Genomic DNA, 23,330 nt, shown 5'->3' with positions numbered 1-23,330 from the left:
CCTGAGCTCCTCCTGCCCCCCCCCACCCTGAGCTCAGCCAGGTTTGTGTCCCTTCCCCTTTCCCAAAAAAACCCAGCAGGGACCTTTCCCGGTGGGATAAACCCTCGGGACACAACGGGGGGGGAGACACACAGGGAAAGCCCCCCCTGGAGCTGTGGGAGAGGTGGGAATGAGGCAAGTGGGGATGGAATCCTCATTTTTGGGGGGTCTCCCCCTGTCCCCGTGAGCTCCTGGACAGAGCCAGGGGCTGGATTTTTGGAATTTGGGGAATCCCTGGAGGAGCTGAGCCCCCCCAGCAGAGCCCAGCAGGATTTTTTTGGGAGCGCAGAGGGGGGTGACTGGGAGACAACTGGAATTCCGGGGGAATCTCTGTCCCTCCAGGTCCCTCTGGGGTGCTGGGGGGTGACTGGGCTGGAATTCTGGGGGTCCTCATCCCTCCAGGTCCTTTGGGGTGCTGGGGGGTGACTGGGAGACAACTGGGCTGGAATTCTGGGAGTCCCCATCTCTCCAGGTCCTCTGAGGTGCTGGGGGGGTGACTGGGAGACAACTGGAATTCCAGGGGGGTCTCTGTCCCCCCAGGTCCTCCAGGGTGACTGGGAGACAACTGGAATTCCGGGGTTCCCTGTCTGTCCAGGTCCTCCGGGGTGCTGGGGGGTGACTGGGCTGGAATTTGGGGGTCCCCATCCCTCCAGGTCCTCCAGGGTGACTGGAAGACAACTGGAATTCCGGGGCTCCCCATCCCTCTGAGTCCTCTGGGGTGCCGGGGGGTGACTGGAAGACAACTGGAATTCTGGGAGGTCCCCATCCCTCCAGGTCCCTCTGGGGTGCCAGCGGGGGGGGTGACTGGGAGACAACTGGGCTGGAATTCCAGGGGTCCCCATCCCTCCAGGTCCCTCCCGGGTGCTGGGAAGGGCTCAGGGCACCTCGGCGGAGGTGTCAGATCCCGGAATTCCCGCGTGGGAAGAGGCAGGAGAAGGTCAGGTTCACATTAGCACACGTCAAGGTCCATAGTGCAAATCGGGGTCCACAGGTTTTTGGGGGGGTCACGGGGGTGACCTGTGGGCAGGGGACGGTCCTCGGGGTCCCCACGGTGTCCCCAAAGCCCCCCCGTGCCCGTGGCCATGGCACTGCCACGCTCCGGAGGAAGGGGAGCCGGGAAATCCTTGGAGGAGACACAGGGAGCCCATCCCTGCTCATCCCGGGCTGGAGAGGAGCTCCGGGAGCAGAACCACAACTGTCCATCCCAAACAGCCAGCCCTTCCCTGGGATGGGATCCCGGGAGAAGGATCCACCCCTTCCAGGGCTGAGGGGATCCCGGGAGAAGGATCCACCCCTTCCTATTGCCAGGGGGATCCCAGGACAAGGATCCACCCCTTCCCAGGGCCAGGGAGATCTTGGGAGAAAGATCCACCCCTTCCTTAGGGAGATCCCAGGAGAAGGATCCACCCCTTCCCATGGCCAAGGAGATCTTGGGAGAAGGATCCACCCCTTCCCAGGGCCAGGGAGATCCCAGGAGAAGGATCCACCCCTTCCTATTACCAGGAAGATCCTAGGAGAAGGATCCACCCCTTCCCAGGGCCAGGGAGATCTTGGGAGAAGGATCCACCCCTTCCTTAGGGAGATCCCAGGAGAAGGATCCACCCCTTCCCCAGGAGAAGGATCCACCCCTTCCCCAGGAGAAGGATCCACCCCTTCCCAGGGCCAGGGAGATCCCAGGAGAAGGATCCATCCTTTCCTATTGCCAGAGAGATCCCAGAAGAAGGATCCACCCCTTCCCAGGGCCAGGGAGATCCCAGGAGAAGGATCCATCCTTTCCTATTGCCTGGGAGATCCCAGGAGAAGGATCTACCCCTTCCCAGGGCCAGGGAGATCCCAGGAGAAGGATCCACCCCTTCCTAATGCCAGAGAGATCCCAGGAGAAGGATCCACCCCTTCCCACGGCCTGGGAGATCCCGGGACCTGCATCCATGTGCCCCCTCAGCCAGAGGGGTTTTTTTGGGGCCCGGTTTGGGGTCCCCACGAGCACAGTCCGGGGCTGGGAGGGAGCTCCTGCTCCTCCCTCGCTCCCCAGCCCAGGACACGGCCGGAATTGTCCCTTCCAGGAGTCCAGGAGGCCCTTCCACGGCTTGGGGCAGGGAGGATGAGGAGGCGAAGGGGGAGCCGGGAGGGAAGGGCAGGTCCTGGAGCAGGGGACAGTCCCCACTGTCACTGGGCCATCGGCTCCTCCTCCTCCATCGGCTCCTCGGGCGCCCTGGGAGGGGGAAACGGGATGTGAGGATTCCCAGGGGGATTCACGGGACAGCCCCCTCCGCCCCAAGGGCCTCTGGGAACGGCCAGCTCCTGCAGGAATCCCGGAGCATCCCAAATTCCTGCCCCATTGAGACCCCCCCGGACCCTGGCTGGGCCCTGGGGAGGGTGGGGGGCGATGGAGGGGAGAGGGATGGGGCTGGGATTCCTTTGGGAATCTCTCAACCCACGTCCTGACCCAAGGCCTGACCTCCCGGAACCTCAGTGGGATGTGGGACCCCAGGACACAGGGAATGAGGGACACCCAGACTCCCAGGATCCATCAGGGAATGAGGGACACCCAGACCCCCCCCAGGATCCATCAGGGAATGAGGGACCCCAGGATCCATCAGGGAATGAGGGACACCAGGATCCATCAGGGAATGAGGGGCAGCAGGATCCCTAGGGAATGGAGCAGGATCCATAGGGAAGGGAGCAGGATCCAGAGGGAATGGAGCAGGATCCAGAGGGAATGGAGCAGGATCCAGAGGGAATGGAGCAGGATCCCTAGGGAATGGAGCAGGATCCCTAGGGAAGGGAGCAGGATCCAGAGGGAATGGAGCAGAATCCAAAGGGAATGGAGCAGGATCCCTAGGGAAGGGAGCAGGATCCCTAGGGAATGGATCAGGATCCCTAGGGAATGGAGTAGGATCCCTAGGGAATGGAGCAGGATCCAGAGGGAAGGGAGCAGGATCCAAAGGGAATGGAGCAGGATGCCTAGGGAATGAAGGGCAGCAGGATCCAGAGGGAATGGAGCAGGATCCAGAGGGAATGGAGCAGGATCCCTAGGGAATGGAGCAGGATCCAGAGGGAATAGAGCAGGATCCGTCACCTCTTGTCCCCCAGGACGGCCACGGAGAGCGAGGCCAGCGCCGTCACCGTCTCCACCTCGTCGGCCTCGTGGTCCCGCTGGAATTCCAGGAAGGAGCAGCCGAGCTTGGAGGAGAAACGCTGCAGGGCCACCCAGTACTTCCCTGTGGGAATGGGGGCACCGATGGGAAAGGTGGGAACGGGGTGGGATGGGGTGGGACAGGGATGGGATGGGCTGGGCTGGGCTGGGCTGGGCTGGGATGGGATGGGATAGGGATGGGATGGGATGGGATGGGATGGGATGGGATGGGATGGGATGGGATGGGGTGGGATGGGATGGGGTGGGATGGGATGGGATGGGATGGGATGGGATGGGGTGGGATGGGATGGGATGGGATGGGATGGGGTGGGATGGGATGGGATGGGGTGGGATGGGATGGGGTGGGATGGGATGGGGTGGGATGGGTTGGGATGGGGTGGGATGGGATGGGATGGGATGGGGTGGGGATGGACTAGGATAGGGATGGGGATGGGATGGGAATGGGGAGGGGATAGGGATGGGCTGGGATGGGGACGATGTGGGATAGAGATGGGTTGGGATAGGGTTGGGCTGGGCTGGGCTGGGCTGGGCTAGGATGGGATGGGATGGGATGGGATGGGATAAGGATGGACTGGGATAGGGATATCCCAGGACAAGGGCATCCCAAGGCAGGGATATCTCAGGTCAGAGCTGTCCCAGGACAGGGATACCCCAGGATAGGGGTGTCCCAGCACAGGGCTGTCCCAAGCCAGGGCTGTCCCTTCCACCCCACCCATCCCGTTATTCCATGCAGTGACTCTTTGGAGCTCGAAGGATTCACTGGAGAGGGTTGCCACGCCCCTCCCCAACATTCCCAATATTCCCAACATTCCCAATATTCCCAACATTCCCAACATTCCCAACGTTCCCAACATTCCCAACATTCCCAACATTCCCAAGCCCCAGGCACTCACTGTGGGCCTGGATCACGGCTTCCAGGGAGCGCACGGCGTTGGGATTGGGCTTCTGCCTCAGGCTCTCCTCGGGAAGGGGATCCAGCTGGGAAGGGGGAGATTTGACATCCTTCAGGGCTTTTATAGCTTCCAGATATTTCAGGGCTTTTACATCTTTTATGTCTTTCAAATATTTTACACCTTTTATATATTTCATATCTTCTATATCTTTCATATCTTTTATATATTTTATATATTTAATATATTTAATATATTTTACTTTATACCTTTCATATCTTTTATATATTTTGTATCTTTTCTATATTTTATACATTTCATATCTTATCTTTCGTATCGTTGATACATTTCATCTTCCATGATGTCCCAGGACAGGGGTGTCCCAAGACAGGGATATTCCAGGACAGGGATATCCCAGCACGGGGGCATCCTAAGATAGGGATATCCCAGGACAGGGATATCCCAAGACAGGGATATTCCAGGATAGGGGTGTCCCAAGACAGGGATATTCCACGACAGGGCTGCCCCTTCCAACCCACCCACCCCTTTATTTCATGAGGTGACTCCTTGGAGCTCGGGGGATCCCTCTGAGCCCCCCAAAACACCCAAATCCCCAAATCCTTGGGAATCCTCGGAGCTGCCCCCTCACCTGGTCCCCCAGCAGGGCAGACACACAGGTCTCTGAGCCCCTAAACACCCAAATATCCCTAAATCCTTTGGGATGCTGGTGTCCCCTCACCTGGTCCCCCAGCAGGGCAGACACACAGGTCTCTGAGCCCCCAAACACCCAAATATCCCTAAATCCTTTGGGATGCTGGTGTCCCCTCACCTGGTCCCCCAGCAGGGCAGACACGCAGGTCTCTGAGCCCCCAAACACCCAAATATCCCTAAATCCTTTGGAATCCTGGTCCCCCCTCACCTGGTCCCCCAGCAGGGCAGACACACAGGTCTCTGAGCCCCCAAACACCCAAATATCCCTGAATCCTTGGGAATCCTTTGGAATCCTGGTCCCCCCTCACCTGGTCCCCCAGCAGGGCAGACACACAGGTCTCTGAGCCCCCAAACCCCACAAATCCCTGAATCCTTTGGGATCCCAGTCCCCCTCACCTGGTCCCCCAGCAGGGCAGACACACAGGTCTCTGAGCCCCCAAACCCCACAAATCCCTGAATCCTTTGGGATCCCAGTCCCCCTCACCTGGTCCCCCAGCAGGGCAGACACACAGGTCTCTGAGCCCCCAAACCCCACAAATCCCTGAATCCTTTGGAATCCTGGTCCCCCCTCACCTGGTCCCCCAGCAGGGCAGACACACAGGCCTCGGAGGCGTCACAAATGGCCGTCAGGTCGTGCCCCCCCTCCAGGGCCAGCACCACGGCCCCCCCCGCCAGGCTCATCAGCTGCTTCGTCAGGTAGCCAAAACCTGGGGGGGGGGTGAACCTGTGAGATCCCCCTGCCTAAAAACTGGGACCCTGTGAGACCCCCCTGCCCAGAAACTGGGACCCTCAGGGCATCCCCCTGCCCCAAAACTGAGACCCTGTGAGACCCCCCTGCCCAAATCTGAGACCCCCCTGCCCAGAACTGGGACCGTGTGAGACCCCCCTGACCAAATCTGAGACCCCCCTGCCCAAAACTGAGACCATGTGAGACCCCCCTGCCCAAAACTGAGACCCCCCTGCCCAGAACTGGGACCGTGTGAGACCCCCCTGCCCAAAACTGAGACCCTTGGGGTCTCAGCTCCCAGCACGGCCCTTGCACAACTCTCCAGAACCACGGGAAGCCCCTGGCCCCTGACACCCCTTGACACCCCCTGAGAGATCCCTGGCACTCCCTCAGCACTCCCTCAGCACCCCCTGCCACCCCCAAATTCCCAGCCCCCAGCACAACCCCCCCAGCACCCCGTGAAGCCCCCAAAAAACACATGAAGAACCCCCCCCAAAGGGGGCTCAATGTCCCCCCAGACCTCACCCAGCTCCCTAAGGAGCTGCTACCCCTCCTGGGGGGTCCCAACGCCCCCAGACCTCCCCTCCCAGAGGGTACCACCCCCCCAGACCTCCCCTCCCAGGGTGTCCCAACCCCCCCAGATCTCCCCTCCCAAGGGGTCCCACTCCCTCCAGACCTCCCCTCACAGGGGCTGTCCCCCACCTGCCCAAACCTCCCCTCCCAGGGAGTCCCACTCCCCCCAGATCCCCCCTCCCAGGGGGTCCCAACCCCCCCAAACCTCCCCTCACAGGGGTTGTGTGTCCCCCCCGCCCAAACCTCCCCTTCCAGGGGGTCCCAACCCCCCCAAACCTCCCCTCACAGGGGTTGTGTGTCCCCCCCGCCCAAACCTCCCCTCCCAGGGGGTCCCACCCTGACCTCCCCTCCCAGGGGGTCTCATTCCTCCCCCAACCTCCCCCGGCTCCCAGGAGGTCACACTCCCCCCAGACCTCCTCTCACAGGAAGTCCCAACCCCCCCAAAACTCCCCTCCCAAGGGGTCCTACTCCCCCCAGATCCCCCCTCCCAGGAGGTCCCAACCCCCCCAGACTTCCCCTCACAGGGGGTGTCCCCCCCCGCCCAAACCTCCCCTCCCAGGGGGTCCCACCCTGACCTCCCCTCCCAGGGGGTCTCATCTTCCCCCCGACCTCCCCTCCCAAGGGGTCCCACTCCCCCCAGATCCCCCCCCAGGGAGTCACAACCTCCCCAAACCCCCCCTCCCAGGGGGTCTCAACCCCCCCAGACCTCCCCTCACAGGGGGTGTGTCCCCCCACTCAAACCTCCCCTCCCAGGGGGTCCCACTCCCCCTAGATCCCCCCTCCCAGGGGGTCCCACCCCGACCTCCCCTCCCAGGGGGTCCCACTCCCCCCAGACCTCCCCTCACAAGGGTTGTGTTCCCCCCCCCTAAACCTCCCCTCCCAGGGGGTCCCAACCCCCCCAGACCTCCCCTCACAGGGGTTGTGTCCCCCCCCCCCAAACCTCCCCTCCCAGGGGGTCCCAACCCCCCCAGACCTCCCCCAGCTCCCTGAGGAGCCGCCACCCCTCCTGAGCCCCCACCCACCCTTCCCAGCCCCAGGAGACCTCCCTGAGGAGCTGCCACCTCTCCTGGGGGGTCCCAACTCCCCCCCAGCCCCCCCCTTACACTTGGCGGACACTCGGTAGCCCCCCAGGGGCGGGGGGTGGCCCTCGGCGGCGTCGAAGCCGGCGGACACCAGGACCAGCTCGGGGCAGAACTCGTGGGCGATGGGCATCACCACCGTCCTGGGGGGGCAAACACCGCGCCAGGGGGGGGCTGAGCCCCCCGGGGGGAGCGGGACCCCCGCGGGGACACGGGGAGGGGGCGGGGGGGCCGCGGTACCTGAAGGCAGCCAAGTACTCGGGGTCCCCCATGGGGGGGTCGAGCCCCCCGGCCCAGGCCACGTTGACGGTGAAACCCTCGCCGGGGCCGGAGCCCACCTGGGGGGGGGAAAGGAGGGGTTTGAGGGGGGGATGTGGCCCCGGGGGGGGGTGCCAGGGACTTGTCCTGCCCCGCAGGAGGCAGGTTGGGGGTCCTGACCCCCAGTTCTGTGCCAGCAGAGGCAGGTTGGGGGTCCCGACCCCCCTCTCTTGTGCCAGCAGAGCCGAGCTGGGTGACCCAGGCAGGACCAGGAACGGGGAATGAGCCCCCAGGGCACTGCCCCTGCTCAGCCCCCACCCTGTCCTGGCTGTTCCCTGTGTCCCCAGGGCTGCCCAGGGGTGTCCCCTGTGTCCCCAGAGCTGTCCCTTCTGTCCCCTGTGTCCCCAGAGCTGCCCAGGGCTGTCCTCTCTGTCCCCAAGGCTGTCCCCTGTGTCCCCAGGGCTGCCCAGGGCTGTCCCCTGTGTCCCCAAGGTTGTCCCCTGTGTCCCCACAGCTGTCCAAGGCTGTCCCCTGTGTCCCCAAGGTTGTGCCCTGTGTCCCCACAGCTGTCCAAGGCTGTCCCCTGTGTCCCCAAGGCTGTCCCCTGTGTCCCCAGAGCTGTCCCCTGTGTCCCCAGGGCTGCCCGGGGCTGTCCCTTCTGTCCTTAGAGCTGCCCAGGGCTGTCCCCTGTGTCCCCAGGGCTGTCCCCTCTGTCCCCAAGGCTGTCCCCTGTGTCCCCAGGGCTGCCCAGAGCTGTCCCCCGTGTCCCCAAGGCTGTCCCCTGTGTCCCCAGGGCTGCCCAGAGCTGTCCCCCGTGTCCCCAAGGCTGCCCAGGGCTGTCCCATCTGTCCCTAGAGCTGCCCCAGGGCTGCCCAGAGCTGTCCCCTGTGTCCCCAGAGCTGTCCCATGTGTTCCTAGGGTTGTCCCCTCTGTCCCCAGGACTGTCCAGGGCTGTCCCTTTTGTCCCCAAGGCTGTCCCCTGTGTCCCCAAGGCTGTCCCCCGTGTCCCCAGAGCCGCAGACCCCCCGATCCCGTCAGTACCTCGTCAGCAGCTCCACTGCCAGGGAAGAAGTTGCCGTCGTCGTGCCGGTGCAGGGAGATGTAAAGAACCTCGGGGTCCCTGTAGAAGATCTGCTGAGTCCCATTCCCGTGGTGAACGTCCTGGAGGCAGGAAAACCGGGAGAATGGGCTGTTTTTCCAGGGTCAGGGCGATCCAAGAGCTAAAACCAGCTGGAGCTGGGTTTGGGTCCCTCTCCCCAGCTCCAGGATCTGCTCCCCCTCCCTTTTTGTTCCTGGTTCCTTCGCCAAAGGAGGAGGGTTTGCTGCTCCTGGGGACACCCTGGGGACACCCTGGGGACACCCTGGGGACATCCTGGGGACACGGGGGACTCACCCAGTCCACGATGAGGATCTTGCTGAGCTTCCCCTTCTGCTGCAGCTGCCGGGCAGCGATGGCCACCGAGTTGAAGAAGCAGAATCCCCTGGGAAAAGGGGGCTGGAATCACGCCCTGGGGCCCTTCCCGGGCGCCCTCCCCGCTCCTGGCCCACGGCATTCCCCAAGGATGGGCTCTCCCTGCCCGCCCAGCTCCCAGGGAAGGGGTTTGGAGGCCAGGAGCTGCTTTTTGGGGCTCCCCCAGGGAGGGAAGGGCCTTACATGGCGGTGGAGGGGTCGGCGTGGTGTCCGGGTGGCCGCACCACGGCAAAGCCGTTCTGGGGACAGAGTACAGGGGACAGGGCTGGCACCCCATGGTACCCCCACAGTGTCACCCCCTCACTGTCACCCCCCAACTGCCATCCCCCAGTGTCACCCCCCCACTGTCACCCCATGGCACCCCCTCACTGTCACCACCCCAGTGTCACCCCATGGCACCTCCTCACTGTCACCCCCCCGGTGTCACCCCATGGCACCCCCTTAGTGTCACCCCCATGGCATCCCCCCACTGTCACCCCCTCGCATCCCCACAGTGTCACCCCCCCGCTGTCACCCCCCAACTGCCATCCCCCAGTGTCACCCCCCCACTGTCACCCTCATGGCACCCCCCCACTGTCACACCCCCATGGCACACCCCCAGTGTCACCCCCCCAGTGGCACCCCACCACTGTCACCCCATGGCACACCCCCAGTGTCACACACTTGTCACCCCCAGTGCCACCCCACACTGTCACCCCCATGGCACACCCTCAGTGTCACACTCCTGTCACCCCCATGGCACACCCCCAGGGTGACACAGCTCTGAGACCCTCAACCATGGGGTGACACAGCCCTGGGACCCCCGGGGTGACACAGCTCTGGGACCCCCAGGGTGACACACCTTTGGGACCCTCAACCCTGGGGTGACACACCCCTGAGACCCCCAGGGTGACACAGCTCTGGGACCCCCAGGGTGACACAGCTCTGGGACCCCCAACCATGGGGTGACACAGCTCTGGGACCCCCAGGGTGACACACCCCTGAGACCCCCAGGGTGACACAGCTCTGGGACCCCCAGGGTGACTCAGCTCTGGGATCCCCAATACGAGGTGACACAGCTCTGGGACCCTCAGCCATGGGGTGACACAGCCCTGAGACCCCCAGGGTGACACAGCTCTGGGACTCTCAGCCATGGGGTGACACAGCTCTGGGACCCTCAATCTCGAGGTGACACAGCTCTGAGACCCCCAGGGTGACACAGCTCTGGGACTCTCAGCCATGGGGTGACACAGCTCTGGGACCCTCAATCTCGAGGTGACACAGCTCTGAGACCCTCAATCTCGAGGTGACACAGCTCTGGGACCCTCAACCATGGGGTGACACAGCTCTGGGACCCCCAGGGTGGCACACCTTTGGGACCCTCAATCTCGAGGTGACACAGCTCTGGGACCCTCAACCATGGGGTGACACAGCTCTGGGACCCCCAGGGTGACCCCCCCCCCGTGGCAGCACCCACCTTGAGCTCCCTGGTGGCCACCCTGAAGGCCAGCTCGGTGACAGAGCCGGCGGCCCAGCGGGCAGCGTTGGACGAGTGCAGCTCGTTCCAGATGGTGTCACTGTCCACCTGCGATTGGGGACATCTGTCACACCATTGGGGACATCTGTCACACCATTGGGGACATGTCACACCATTGGGGACATCTGTCACACCACTGGGGACATCTGTCACACCATTGGGGACATCTGTCACACCACTGGGGACATCTGTCACACCACTGGGGACATGTCACACACGGGGGACACGGGGCGGGGGACACCTCGGCCACAGGGGCCATGCTTGGGGCCGGGGGGACGACGACCCGTGGTGGCCAAAGGGCCCAGCACGGTGGCCAAAGCCACGGGGTCACCTCCCATCCCTGGGTCCTGCTGGACAGGGGGGTGTCACCTCCTGCTGCTGTCCCCAGGCCACCACCCCCAGCCCCCCCCGGGCTCGTTACCTTCTGTCTTTAATTTTGGGGTTTGGGATCGGAGTAGGAACACCCAAAAAGGCTCCTCTGATGGATCAGACCCCCCCAAACAGGGGCAGCCCCAGCCCCCCCCGGGCTCATCACCTGCTTTGTTTTGGGATCGGGGCAGGAACACCCAAAAAGGCTCCTCCGATGGATCAGAGCCCCCCCTTGAGAAGGGACAGCTCCAGCCCCCCCAGGCTCGTTACCTTCTGTCTTTCATTCTGGGGTTTTGGGATCGGGGCAGGAACACCCAAAAAGGTTCCTCCGATGGATCAGAGTCCCCCCGAGCAGGGGCAGCTCCAGCCCCCCCTGGGTTCATTACCTGCCTTATTTTGTTCTGGGGTTCTGGGGTTGGGGCCCCCCCAGGCTCGTTACCTTCTGTCTTTCATTTTGGGGTTTTGGGGTGGGGGCAGGAACACCCAAAAAGGCTCCTCCGATGGATCAGAGCCCCCCCGAGCAGGGGAAGTTCCAGCCCCCTCTGGGCTCGTTACCTGCCTTATTTTGTTCTGGGGTTGGGCTCCCCCCGGGGCTCATTACCTTCTGTCTTTCATTTTGGGGTTTTGGGGTGGGGGCAGGAACACCCAAAAAGGCTCCTCCAATGGATCAGAGCCCCCCCGGGCAGGGGCAGCTCCAGCCCCCCCTGGGCTCATTACCTTCATTATTTAATTTTGGGGTTTTGGGGTCGGGGCCCCCCTTGGGTTTGTTACCTGCTGGCTTTAATTTTGGGGTCGGGGCAGGAACACCCAAAAAGGCTCCTCTGATGGATCAGAGCCCCCCCAGGCAGGGGCAGCTCCAGGCCCCCTGGGCTCATTACCTTCGTTATTTAATTTTGGGGTTTTGGGGTCAGGGCCCCCCTTGGGCTCATTACCTGCTGGTTTTAATTTTGGGGTCGGGGCAGGAACACCCCAAGGTTCCTCCAATGGATCAGAGCCCCCCTGAGCAGGGGCAGCTCCAGCCCCCCTGGGTTCATTACCTTCGTTATTTAATTTTGGGGTCGGGGCAGGAACACCCCAAGGTTCCTCCAATGGATCAGAGCCCCCCTGAGCAGGGGCAGCTCCAGCCCCCCCTGGCCCGGGGTGGGCACGGGGAGGGCAGAGCGGGGAGGGGGAGGCAGAGCAGGGAAAGCAGAGCTGGTGCCCAGCGGGGCACGAGGAGAGCAGGAGAACCAGGAGAGGCAGCAGGAAGGCTTTGGGAATGAGGCCCTTCCTGGAAAAGAGAGAGAGAGAAAGGACAGAGACGGGGGGGAGGGAGGAAGAGAGAGGAGGCAGTGAGTGCACAGGGACCAGGGGGGCAAAGCTGGGGACACAGGGAGGGGATGGGGAGGGGGGCAGAGCTGCTGCTCGGCCCGTGTCACCACTGCCCTCCCTCAGAGACATGGGGGGACACAGATCTGGGACACCCAGACACAGCTCTGGGACCCCTGGACACGGGGGGACAGCTCTGGGACCCCCAGGGTGACACAGCTCTGGGACCCCTGGACACGGGGGTGACACAGCTCTGGGAACCCCTGGAGTGACACAGCTCTGGGACCCCCAGCAAGGGGGAACACAGGTCTGGGACCCCTGGACACAGCTCTGGGACCCCTGGACATGGGGGTGACACAGCTCTGGGACCCCTGGACACAGCTCTGGGATCCCTGGACACGGGGGGACACAGCTCTGGGACCCCTGGACATGAGGGGACACAGCTCTGGGACCCCCAGGGTGATACAGCTCTTGGGACCCCTGGACACGAGGAAACACAGTTCTGGGACCCCCAGCAAGGGGTAACACAGCTCTGGGACCCCCAGGGTGACACAGTTCTGGGACCCCTGGACACGGGTGACACAGCTCTGGGACCTCCAGGGTGACACAGCTTTGGAACTCCTGGACATGAGGGGACACAGCTCTGGGACTCCCAGCAAGGGGGAACACAGGTCTGGGACCCCCGGACACAGCTCTGGGATCCCTGGACATGGGTGGACACAGCTCTGAGACCCCCAGGGTGACACAGCTCTGGGACCCCTGGACATGAGGGGACACAGCTCTGGGACGCCCAGGGTGACACAGCTCTGGGACCCCTGGACACGGGTGACACAGCTCTGGGACCCCCAGGGTGACACAGCTCTGGGCCCCCCTCCCTGGCAGCTCCCCCCCAGCTCTTGGCCATGGCTGAGGGGCCTCTGGGCTGCTGTTCCCCGGGGTGAGGGGGCACCAAGGACCCCCCTCCGAGGGTGGGATGCTCCGAGAACATGAGGGGGCACAAAGGACCCCCCTCTGAAGGGGGGACGCTCCAAGAACAGGGAGAAGAGACACAAGGTCCTGCCCCCAAAGCCAACACTCCCCCCCACCCCCGGGGCTGCCACTCCCCGCTCCCCCAAAGCTCCCGAGGGATGGGAGCAAGGAATGACCCTCCCAAAAAAAAGGGCCGAGCCGCAGCACTCACCCCCAGCCCTCCGCAGGGCAGCATGACAAACATCCGCTGGGACAGGATCCCTGTGGGAGAGGGGACACTCAGGACACCAGGGAATTGGGGAATGGGAATGCTCAGCCAGGACTGGGAGCAGCACTCAAAGGAGCTGCTGGGAGAGGGGACACTCAGGACACCAGGGAAAGGGGAATTTGGGAATGCTCAGCCATGACTGGGAGCAGCACCCAGGGGAGCTGCTGGGAGAGGGGACACACAGGGAAAGGGGAATTTGGGAATGCTCAGCCAGGACTGAGAGCAGTACCCAGGGGAGCTGATGAGAGAGGGGACACTGAGGACACTCAGGACACCGGGGAACTGGGGAATTTGGGTGGGAAATGCTCAGTCAGGACTGGGAGCAGCACCCAGGGGAGCTGCTGGGAGAGGGGACACTGAGGACAACAGGGAACTTGGGAATTAGGGAATGGGGAACATTCAGCCAGGACTGGGAGCAGCAGCCAGGGGAGCTGCTGAGAAAAGGGACACTGGGGACAACAGGGAACTTGGGAATTAGGGAATGGGGAACGGGAATGCTCAGCCAGGACTGGGAGCAGCACCCAGGGGAGCTGCTGGGAGAGGGGACACTGAGGACACCAGGGAATGGGGAATTGGGGAATTTTGGGGGAAAAATGCTCAGCCAGGACTGGGAGCAGCACCAGGGGAGCTGCTGAGGGAGCTCCAGGAGCTGCAGGGCCGGGGCTGGGGTGGGATGGGATGGGTTGGGAGCTGCTGAGGGAGCTCCAGGAGCTCCAGGAGCCACAGGGCCAAGGCTGGGATGGGATGGGAGCTGCTGAGGGAGCTCCAGGAGCTCCAGGAGCTGCAGGGCCGGGGCTGGGATGGGATGGGAGCTGGTGAGGGTGCTCCAGGAGCTCCAGGGCCAGGGCTGGGATGAGGTGGGAGCTGTTGAAGGTGCTCCAGGAGCTCCAGGAGCCACAGGGCTGGGGTGGGATGGGAGCTGCTGAGGGTGTTCCAGGAGCTCCAGGAGCCACAGGGCTGGGGTGGGATGGGAGCTGCTGAGGGTGCTCCAGAAGCTCCAGGATCCACAGGGTCAGGGCTGGGGTGGGTTGGGAGCTGCTGAGGGAGCTCCAGGATCCACAGGGTCACAGCTGGGGTGGGTTGGGAGCTCAGACCCACCCGCCAGCTTCCCGTTGTCCAGCTTGAGGCGGTTCAGGGGGTTGGTGCCGTAGAGGAACACGTGGCGCTCGCTGTGCACACACTGCAGCTCCTCCAGGGTGGCCTTTCGGCCCCGCAGGCACTGGGGGGGCACAGGGGGCTGTCACCAGAGGGGGTGGCACGGCTGCTCCCACCCCAGCCCCACAGGGCGAGGGTGGCACATCTGGCCGTGCCAGAGCAGCCCCAGCTCGTGCCACCGCGGCAGCTCCTGCTTCTCATGGTGGGTTTGGACTTGGGCACCCCCCCAGTGCCAGCCAGGGGGCTGGGAAGGGGGTGCCAGCACCGTGCCCCCACAGGCAGGTGGCCCAGCTGGAGCAGGGCAGGGTTTGTACCAGGCTGGAAGTGGCACTGGTGTCCCCAAAGTTGGCCCAACAAACACCCCGTGCCAGGAGGGCTCAGCCTCTCCCAGAGCCACGGAACCTCCTGAGCTGGAAGGGACCCACCAGGAGCACCCAGTCCAACCCCACAGCCCAAAATCCCACCCTGTGCCCCAGAGGAGCATCCAAACCCTCCCTGAGCTCTGGCAGCCTTGGGGCTGTGCCCACTGCCCTGGGGAGCCTGGGCAGTGCCCAACCAGCCTCAGGGGGAAGAACCTTTCCCTGGGATCCACCCTGACCCTGCCCTGGCACAGCTCCAGGACATCCCAGAATCCCACAATCTGCCCAGTTGGAAGGGACCCACCAGGACCACCCAGTCCAACCCTGTGCCCTGCCCAGGACACCCCAAAATCCCACTTTGTGCCCCAGAGGATCACCCAAACACCCCCATGCCAGCCCGCAGCCCCCTGCCAGCCCCCATGCCAGTCCCTGCCCCCATGCCGCCCCTCGTGCCACCCCCTGTGCCAGCCCTCTGCCCCCGTGCCACCCCCGTGCCAGCCCCTGTGCCAACCCCCTGCCCCTGTGCCAGCCCCCGTGCCACCCCCCGCGCCAGTCCCTGCCCCCATGCCACCCCTCGTGCCACCCCCTGTGCCAGCCCCTGCCCCCGTGCCACCCCCTGTGCCACCCCCTGTGCCAGCCCCTGCCCCCGTGCCACCCCCTGTGTCACCCCCTGTGCCAGCCCCTGCCCCCGTGCCAGCACCCGCAGCCCCCTGCCCCATGCCACCCCCTGTGCCAGCCCCCGTGCCAGCCCGTGCCCCATGCCACCCCCCATGCCCCCCCTGTGCCAGCCCCCTGTCCTTGTGCCAGCCTCCTGTCCCTGTTTCACCCCCCATGCCACCCCCTGTGCCAGCCCCTGCCCCCATGCCACCCCTCATGCCACCCCCCGTGCCAGCCCCCTGTCCCCGTGCCACCCCTGTGCCACCCCCTGTACCAGCTCCCTGGTCCCATGTCAGCCCCTGTGCCAGCCCCTGCCCCATGCCACCCCTCATGCCACCCCCTGTGCCAGCCCCCTGTCCCCGTGCCAGCCCCCTGTCCCCATTCCACCCCCTGTGCCACCCCCTGTCCCTATGCCACCCCTCATGCCACCCCCTGTGCCAGCCCCCTGTCCCCGTGCCAGCCCCTGCCCCGTGCCACCCCTCATGCCACCCCCTGTGCCACTCCCTGTGCCAGCCCCCATGCCACCCCCTGTGCCAGCCTCGTGTCCCTGTGCCAGCCCCCTGTCCCCGTGCCACTCCCTGTGCCACCCTTTCCCTGTGCCACCCTGTCCCTGTGCCAGCCCCCGTGCCAGCCCCTCCCCCGTTCCACCCCCCGTGCCAGCCCCCAGCCCCCATGCCAGCCCCCAGCCCCCGTGCCACCCCCGTGCCAGTCCCGTGCCCCCCTCACCTCGCAGCGGCCGCGCAGCCCCCGCTCCTGCAGGCGGGACCAGATGCTCTGGATCCTGCCGGCGTGCTCGGGGTGGTTGCTGTTGTCCCCGCACGAGCACTGGTGCTTCAGCATCACCGAGTCGTAAACCAGCCCTGCCACGGGCACAGGGACAGCTGCTGGGCACGGGATGGGCAGGGCACCAGGGCTGCCCCTGACCCACACAGAGCTGCTGGGCACGGGATGGGCAGGGCACCAGGGCTGCCCCTGACCCACACAGAGTCGCTGTGCCCGGGATGGGCAGGGCACCAGGGCTGCCCCCAACCCACACAGAGCTGCTGTGCCCAGGCTGGGCAGGGCATCAGTGCTGCCCCCAACCCAGCTCCTGCCAGGGGCTGGGTAGGACCCCCAGCAGTGCCCCAGACCCAGCTCTGTGCCTGAGCTGGGCAGGGCATCAGGGCTGCCCCCCTAACCCAGCTCCTGTGCCCACCCCGAGTGCCCCCCAGCTCCTGTGCCCACCCCAAGTGCCCCCCAGCTCCTGTGCCCACCCCGAGTGCCCTCCAGCTCCTGTGTCCACCCCAAGTGCCCCCCAGCTCCTGTGCCCACCCCGAATACCCCCCATCTCCTGTGCCCACCCCAAGTGCCCTCCAGCTCCTGTGCCCACCCCGAGTGCCCCCCAGTTCCTGTGCCCACCTCGAGTGTCCCCCAGCTCCTGTGCCCACCCCGAGTGCCCCCCATCTCCTGTGCCCACCCCGAGTGCCCCCCAGCTCCTGTGCCCACCCCGAGTGCCCCCCAGCTCCTGTGCCCACCCCGCTGGCCCCGGTACCTGTGGTGAAGTGTGGCTTTGCCGGCGGCTCCTGCACGGGCAGGGCCAGGCCCTTGGCACTGTCCTGGGCAGGCAGGGACACGGTGGCGGTGGCAGGGGAGGACTGTGCCCGGGAGAGGGGTCTGTGCCCCGTGGGCAGGGTGGGCACGGCGGGGGAGTCCAGGGGCTGGCGCTTGAGGAGCTGCTGCTGCACCCGCTGGTAGGAATCCCACAGGTAGGCCTGGGGGGGACAGGGCACGGTGAGGGGAGGGCAGGGCAGCTGGGGACAAAGGTCAGCACTGTGGGGACAAAGGTCAGCCCTCTGGGGACAAACACCAGCCACCAACCGTCTGGGGAGGAACATCAGGGATTTGGGGACAAACACCAGCGATTTTGGGGCAATGCTTGGCAGTGTGGAGACTGAGTCCAGCAATGTGGAGACAATTCTCAGCAATGTGAGGACAATGCCCAGACATCTGGGGACAATGCTCAGCAATGTGGGGACAAAGCCCAGCAATGCGGGGACAAAGTCCAACAATTTGGGGACAAAGCCCAGAAATGAGGGGACAAAGTCCAGAAATGAGGGGACAAAGTCCAGCAATGCAGGGAGTCCAACAATTTGGGGACAACGCCCAGCAACGTGGGGACAATGCCCAACAATTTGGGGACAATGCTCAACAATGTGGAGACAAAGTCCAGCAATTTGGGGACAATGCTCAGCAATGTGGGGACAAAATCCAATAATTTGGGGACAAGCTCAGCAATGCGGAACGATTCCCAGCAATGTGGGGCCGATGCAGAGTGAGGGACAAAGCCCAACCTCCCCCTCCTGCAGCCCAACCCCGAGCCCGTTCCAAGGCCCCAAACCTCCCGCGGTGCCCCCCAGAGCCCCCGGGGCAGGCGGGGAAGGCTCAGCCCCTCTGCCCAGAGCCCTCCCCGGGGCCGTGCCCACCCGTGCCAGCCCTCCCGGACCTGCTGCAGGAGCAGCTCGTCCTGAGGCTGCAGCACCTTCGGCGTCCTCTCGGGCTCCTTCCCGCTGCTGCCCGGCCGGGGGGGCTCCCCGCGGGTCCTGGCGGGGTCGGTGCCCTCCGTGCCAGCCTCGGGAAGGGTCCCCTCGGCCTCCATGTCCTCCGAGGACGGGATCTGCCGCAGCCGGGGCTTCTCGCTCGACTTCACCACGCGCTGCAGCCCCGGGGACAGTGAGAGAGGGGACGGGACACGGGGGACAGGGACGGGACACGGGACAGGGACGGGACACAGGGGACAGGGACGGGATACAGGGGACAGGGAGGGGACAGGGATGGGACAGAGGGGACAGAGAGGGGACACAGGGGACAGGGAGGGGACAGGGAGAACAGGGAGGGGACACGGGACACGGACGGGACACACGGGACAGGGAGGGGACAGGGAGGGGACAGGGAGGGGACACAGGGGACAGAGAGGGGACAGGGAGGGGACAGGGAGGGGACACAGGGGACAGGGAGGGGACAGGGAGGGGACAGGGAGGGGACACAGGGGACAGGGAGGGGACAGGGAGCACAGACAAGGGACAGGGAGAACAGGGAGGGGACGGAGAGGGGACAGTGAAAACAGGGAGGGGACACGGGACACGGACGGGACACACGGGACAGGGAGGGGACAGGGAGGGGACACAGGGGACAGGGAGGACAGAGAGGGGACAGTGAGAACAGAGAGGGGACAGAGAGGGGACAGAGGAGACAGGGAGCACAGAGGGGACAGAGAGAGGACAGAGGAGGGACAGAGGGGACAGGGAGCACAGGGAGGGGACAGAGGGGACAGGGAGTACAGAGAGAGGACAGGGAGCACAGAGAGGAGACAAAGGGGGCAGAAAGGGGACAGAGGGCAAACAGAGGGGACAGGGAACACAGGGAGGGGACAGAAGGGACAGGGAGCACAGAGTGGGGACAGGGAGCACAGGGAGCCCAGAGAGGGTACAGTGAGCCCAGAGAGGGCACAGGGAGCCGTGGCTCACCTTGCCCAGGTGCGTTTGCTGCCTGAGCCTCTCCAGAAACTGGGCGTGGTGCTGCTGGAACAGGAGCTGTTGCTGCTGGATGGCCTTGGGGTTCTGGGGCAGCGGCTCCGAGCGGGTCCTGCCCAGCGGTTTGTGGTGCCCGGGCAGTGCCAGGCGCTCGGCGGGGATCAGGGAGGGGCCGAAGGGGAAGGGCACCGTGCCCAGGCCTGGCACTGCAGGGGAGAGCAGGGACAGATGAGGGGCACAGGGCAGAGTCTGTGCCCACGGCCCTTCCCAGAGCCACAGACTCTGCCCGGCTGGAAGGGACCCACCAGGAGCACCCAGTCCCACCCTGTGCCCTGCACAGACACCCCAAAATCCCACCCTGTGCCCCAGAGGATCAGCCAAACCCTCCTGGACCTCTGGCAGCCTTGGGGCTGTGCCCACTGCCCTGGGGAGCCTGGGCAGTGCCCAACCACCCTCTGGGGGAAGAACCTTTTCCCAAAATCCATCCTGCCCTGGCACAGCCCCAGGACATCCCAGAATCTGCCCAGTTGGAAGGGACCCACCAGGACCATCCAGTCCAACCCTCAGCCCTGCCCAGACACCCCAAAATCCCACCCTGTGCCCCAGAGGATCACCCAAACACCCCCTGAGCTCTGCCAGCCTCGGTCAACCACCAACCCACCCACCCTCAGGGGGCAGAACCTTTCCCTGGGCTCCCCCCTGGCCCTGCCCTGGCCCAGCTCCAGAACATTCCCCGGGTGCTGCCCCTGCTCCCCCCAGGGCAGAGCTCAGTCCCTGCCCCTCCTCTGCCCCTCCTGACGCCGTTGAACCCCCAGTGAGGTCTCCCCTCAGCCTCCTCTGCCCCAGCTGCACACACCGAGTGCCCTCAGCCCCTCCAGCCCCTTCCCCACCTTCATTGCCTCTCAAATGGCTTCAAATCTTCTCTTTCGGTGCCCCAAACACCCCAATGTTGCAGGTGAGGCCCCAAAACTACCCCAGTGTTGCAGGTGAGACCCCAAACACCCCAATATTGCAGGTGAGACCCCCAAACACCCCAGTGTTGCAGGTGAGGCCCCAAAACTGCCCCAGTGCTGCAGGTGAGGCCCCAAAACTGCCCCAGTGCTGCAGGGGAGGCCCCAAACACCCCAATGTTGCAGGTGAGGTCCCAAACACCCCAAAGTTGCAGGTGAGACCCCAAACACCCCAAAGTTGCAGGTGAGGCTCCAAACACCCCAATGTTGCAGGTGAGACCCCCCAAACACCCCAATATTGCAGGTGAATCCCCAAAACTGCCCCAATGTTGCAGGTGAGGCCCCAAACACCCCAATACTGCAGGTGAGACCCCAAACACCCCAATGTTGCAGGTCAGGCCCCAAAACCACCCCAATGTTGCAGGTGAGACCCCAAACACCCCAATATTGCAGGTGAGGCTCCAAACACCCCAATACTGCAGGTGAGACCCCAAACACCCCAATGTTGCAGGTGAGGCCCCAAAACCGCCCCAATATTGCAGGTGAGGCTCCAAACACCCCAATACTGCAGGTGAGACCCCAAACACCCCAATGTTGCAGGTCAGGCCCCAAAACTGCCCCAGTGTTGCAGGTGAGGCCACCCCAGGTGGGAGCAGGGCGGGACAATCCCCTCCCCGATGCCCCCGGGACAGGGACATCCCTCCTGGTTGCCAGGGAGGAGTCTCTCCTGGCTGCCAACCGGGCACCCCCCGGCACCCCCCGGGTCGGGCACTGCCCTCCAGCCCCCCGTTCCCAGCCCGTCCATCCTCACCTGCCACCAGGGGAGCGTGTGTGACCGAGGGCTCGAGGATGATGAGGGGCTGCAGGCGGGGGGACAGGGACCCGCCGGGCTCGTGCTGCTCCAGGCTGGCGGGCAGGAACAGGGGCGGGTGGGTGCCCGGGTGGGTGCCCGGGTGGGTGCCCGGGTGGGTGCCCGGGTGGGTGCCCGGCAGGACGGGCCCGTTCAGCACCGGCACCCGGTGGGCCAGGCTGGGCAGGGGCCGGCGCTCCGACTCGCCCTGGGCCGGGGAGGGGGGAAGGAGGAGGAGGAGGAGGAAGAGAGGAAGAAGGTTGGGTCAGCACAGAGCGAGGAGGGGATGGTACCTGCCTGGGAATCCCAAACCCAGCAGGAGCCCCAAACCCAACAGGAACCCCAAACCCAACAGAAAGGGCTTCTTCTGGAACCCCAAACCCAGCAAGGACCCCCAAACCCAGCAGGAGGGGCTGCTCCTGGAACCCCAAATCCAGCAGGAACCCCAGACCCAGCAGGAGCCCTAAACCCAGCAGGAATCCCAAACCCAGCAGGAAGGGCTTCTCCTGGAACCCCAAACCCAGCAGGAACCCCAAACCCAGCAGGAACCCCAAACCCAACAGGAACCCCAAACCCAGCAGAAAGAGCTTCTCCTGGAACCCCAAACCCAGCAGGAACCCCAAACCCAACAGGACCCCCAGACCCAGCAGGAAGGGTTTCTCCTGGAACCCCAAACCCAGCAGGAATCCCAAACCCAGTAGGAGGGGCTTCTCCTGGCACCCCAAACCCAGTAGGAACCCCAAACCCAGCAGGAACCCTAAACCCAGTAGGAACCTCAAACCCTGCAGGAACTTCAAACCCAGCAGGAACCCCAAACCCAACAGGAATCCCAAACCCAACAGGAATCCCAAACCCAGCAGGAAGGGTTTCTCCTGGAACCCCAAACCCAGCAGGAACCCCAAACCCAGCAGGAACCTCAAACCCAGCAGGAACCCCAAACCCAGCAGGAACCCCAAACCCAGCAGGAACCTCAAACCCAGCAGGAACCCTAAACCCAGTAGGAACCTCAAACCCAGCAGGAACTTCAAACCCAGCAGGAATCCCATACCCAACAGGAATCCCAAACCCAACAGGAACCCCAAACCCAACAGGAACCCCAAACCCAACAGGAACCTCAAACCCAACAGGAACCTCAAACCCAGTAGGAACCTCAAACCCAGCAGGAACCTCAAACCCAGCAGGAACCTCAAACCCAGCAGGAACCTCAAACCCAGTAGGAACTTCAAACCCAGCAGGAATCCCATACCCAACAGGAACCCCAAACCCAGCAGGAACCTCAAACCCAACAGGAACCCCAAACCCAGTAGGAACCCCAAACCCAGCAGGACCCCCAAACCCAGCAGGAAGGGCTTCTCCTGGAACCCCAAACCCAACAGGAACCCCAAACCCAACAGGAACCCCAAACCCAGCAGGAACCCCAAACCCAGCAGAAAGAGCTTCTCCTGGAACCCCAAAGCCAGCAGGACCCCCAGACCCCCCCAAGACCCCCAGTGCCCCCAGGAAGGACCTCTCCCGCCCCCCGAGGCCCCGGGCAGTGCCTACCCTGGCGCTGGCGGTGGCAGTGGTTGGCAGCCCCAGGGTGAGGGCGGGCAGGGAGGCCGCGCTCTGCAGGGCAAACTGGGCCAGGGAGCTCTCCTGGAGCCGCAGCCGCTGGGCCAGGGGGGGCTGCGGGACACGGGGGGGGGATCAGAGCCCGGGGGGGGCACCGGGGGGGCACTGGTGGGCACTGACACCATCAGGGATCAGAGCCTGGGGGGCACCGGGGGCACTGACATCGGGGGGGGGATCAGAGCCCGGGGGGGGCACAGGGGGGCACTGGGGGGCCACTGATACCATCAGGGATCAGAGCCCAGGGGGCACCGGGGGGCTGCAGGACATGGGGGGTGATCAGAGCCTGGGGGCCACCGGGGGGGCTGCGGGACACGGGGGGGGGGGATCAGAGCCCAGGGGGGGCACCGGGGGGGCACTGGGGGGCACTGACACCAGCACAGATCAGAGCCCCGGGGGCACCGGGGGCACCGACATCGGGGGGGGGATCAGAGCCTGGGGGGCACCGGGGGGGCTGCGAGACACGGGGGGGGGGCGATCAGAGCCCAGGGGGGGCACCGGGGGGCACTGACACCAGCACGGATCAGAGCCCGGGGGGGGCACCGGGAGCATCGACATCGGGGGGGGGGAATCAGAGCCCAGGGGGCACCAGGGGCACTGGGAGGCACTGACACCAGGGGGGATCAGAGCCCAGGGGGCACCGGGGGGGGGTACGGGGGGCACTGATACCAGCACGGATCAGAGCCCGGGGGGCACCGGGGGCACCGGGGGCACTGACACCAGCACAGATCAGAGCCCCGAGCAGCTCAGGGGGCCCTGGCGGGGACGGGGGGCACTGACACCGGCAGGGATTGGAGCCTGGGGCACCAGGGGGCACTGGCAGGGATCAGAGCCCCGAGCAGCTTGGGGGGCACCGGGGGCACTGACACCGGGGGAAATCAGAGCCTGGAGTGGCTCTGGGGGCACC

The 23,330-nt window shown here is 64.8% G+C and overlaps 1 protein-coding gene and 1 long non-coding RNA gene across 2 annotated transcripts in view; both read right to left on the bottom strand.

The window, feature by feature from the left end:
* Window positions 1–1,643, bottom strand: LOC116800069. Its single transcript, XR_004361166.1, has 3 exons — window positions 1,332–1,643; window positions 856–1,294; window positions 1–663 (listed from the first exon to the last, which is right to left on the bottom strand). It is a non-coding gene; the product is annotated as an uncharacterized LOC116800069 (long non-coding RNA).
* Window positions 1,644–1,680: 37 nt separating this feature from the next.
* The window catches only part of HDAC7 (histone deacetylase 7), a 64,776-nt gene continuing 43,126 nt past the window's right edge, over window positions 1,681–23,330 (bottom strand). Inside the window, exons 8-25 of the mRNA XM_032713576.1 lie at window positions 22,358–22,480; window positions 20,777–21,023; window positions 19,010–19,221; window positions 17,989–18,198; window positions 17,038–17,257; window positions 16,233–16,366; window positions 14,434–14,554; window positions 13,279–13,328; window positions 10,362–10,469; window positions 9,089–9,144; window positions 8,828–8,915; window positions 8,476–8,595; window positions 7,417–7,514; window positions 7,201–7,319; window positions 5,371–5,504; window positions 4,090–4,174; window positions 3,119–3,260; window positions 1,681–2,251 (exon numbers count right to left, since the gene is read on the bottom strand). Coding sequence (XP_032569467.1) covers window positions 2,206–2,251; window positions 3,119–3,260; window positions 4,090–4,174; window positions 5,371–5,504; window positions 7,201–7,319; window positions 7,417–7,514; window positions 8,476–8,595; window positions 8,828–8,915; window positions 9,089–9,144; window positions 10,362–10,469; window positions 13,279–13,328; window positions 14,434–14,554; window positions 16,233–16,366; window positions 17,038–17,257; window positions 17,989–18,198; window positions 19,010–19,221; window positions 20,777–21,023; window positions 22,358–22,480 — 2,313 coding nt within the window. The 3' untranslated portion in view covers window positions 1,681–2,205. The remainder of the gene's footprint in view (window positions 2,252–3,118; window positions 3,261–4,089; window positions 4,175–5,370; window positions 5,505–7,200; window positions 7,320–7,416; window positions 7,515–8,475; window positions 8,596–8,827; window positions 8,916–9,088; window positions 9,145–10,361; window positions 10,470–13,278; window positions 13,329–14,433; window positions 14,555–16,232; window positions 16,367–17,037; window positions 17,258–17,988; window positions 18,199–19,009; window positions 19,222–20,776; window positions 21,024–22,357; window positions 22,481–23,330) is intronic.

This window comes from Chiroxiphia lanceolata, chromosome 30 (genome assembly GCF_009829145.1).
Source record: "Chiroxiphia lanceolata isolate bChiLan1 chromosome 30, bChiLan1.pri, whole genome shotgun sequence".
In the NCBI taxonomy this organism is placed as follows: domain Eukaryota; kingdom Metazoa; phylum Chordata; class Aves; order Passeriformes; family Pipridae; genus Chiroxiphia; species Chiroxiphia lanceolata.
Note: the sequence above shows the minus strand (reverse complement) of the source record. Positions and strands in the feature narration are given on the sequence as shown.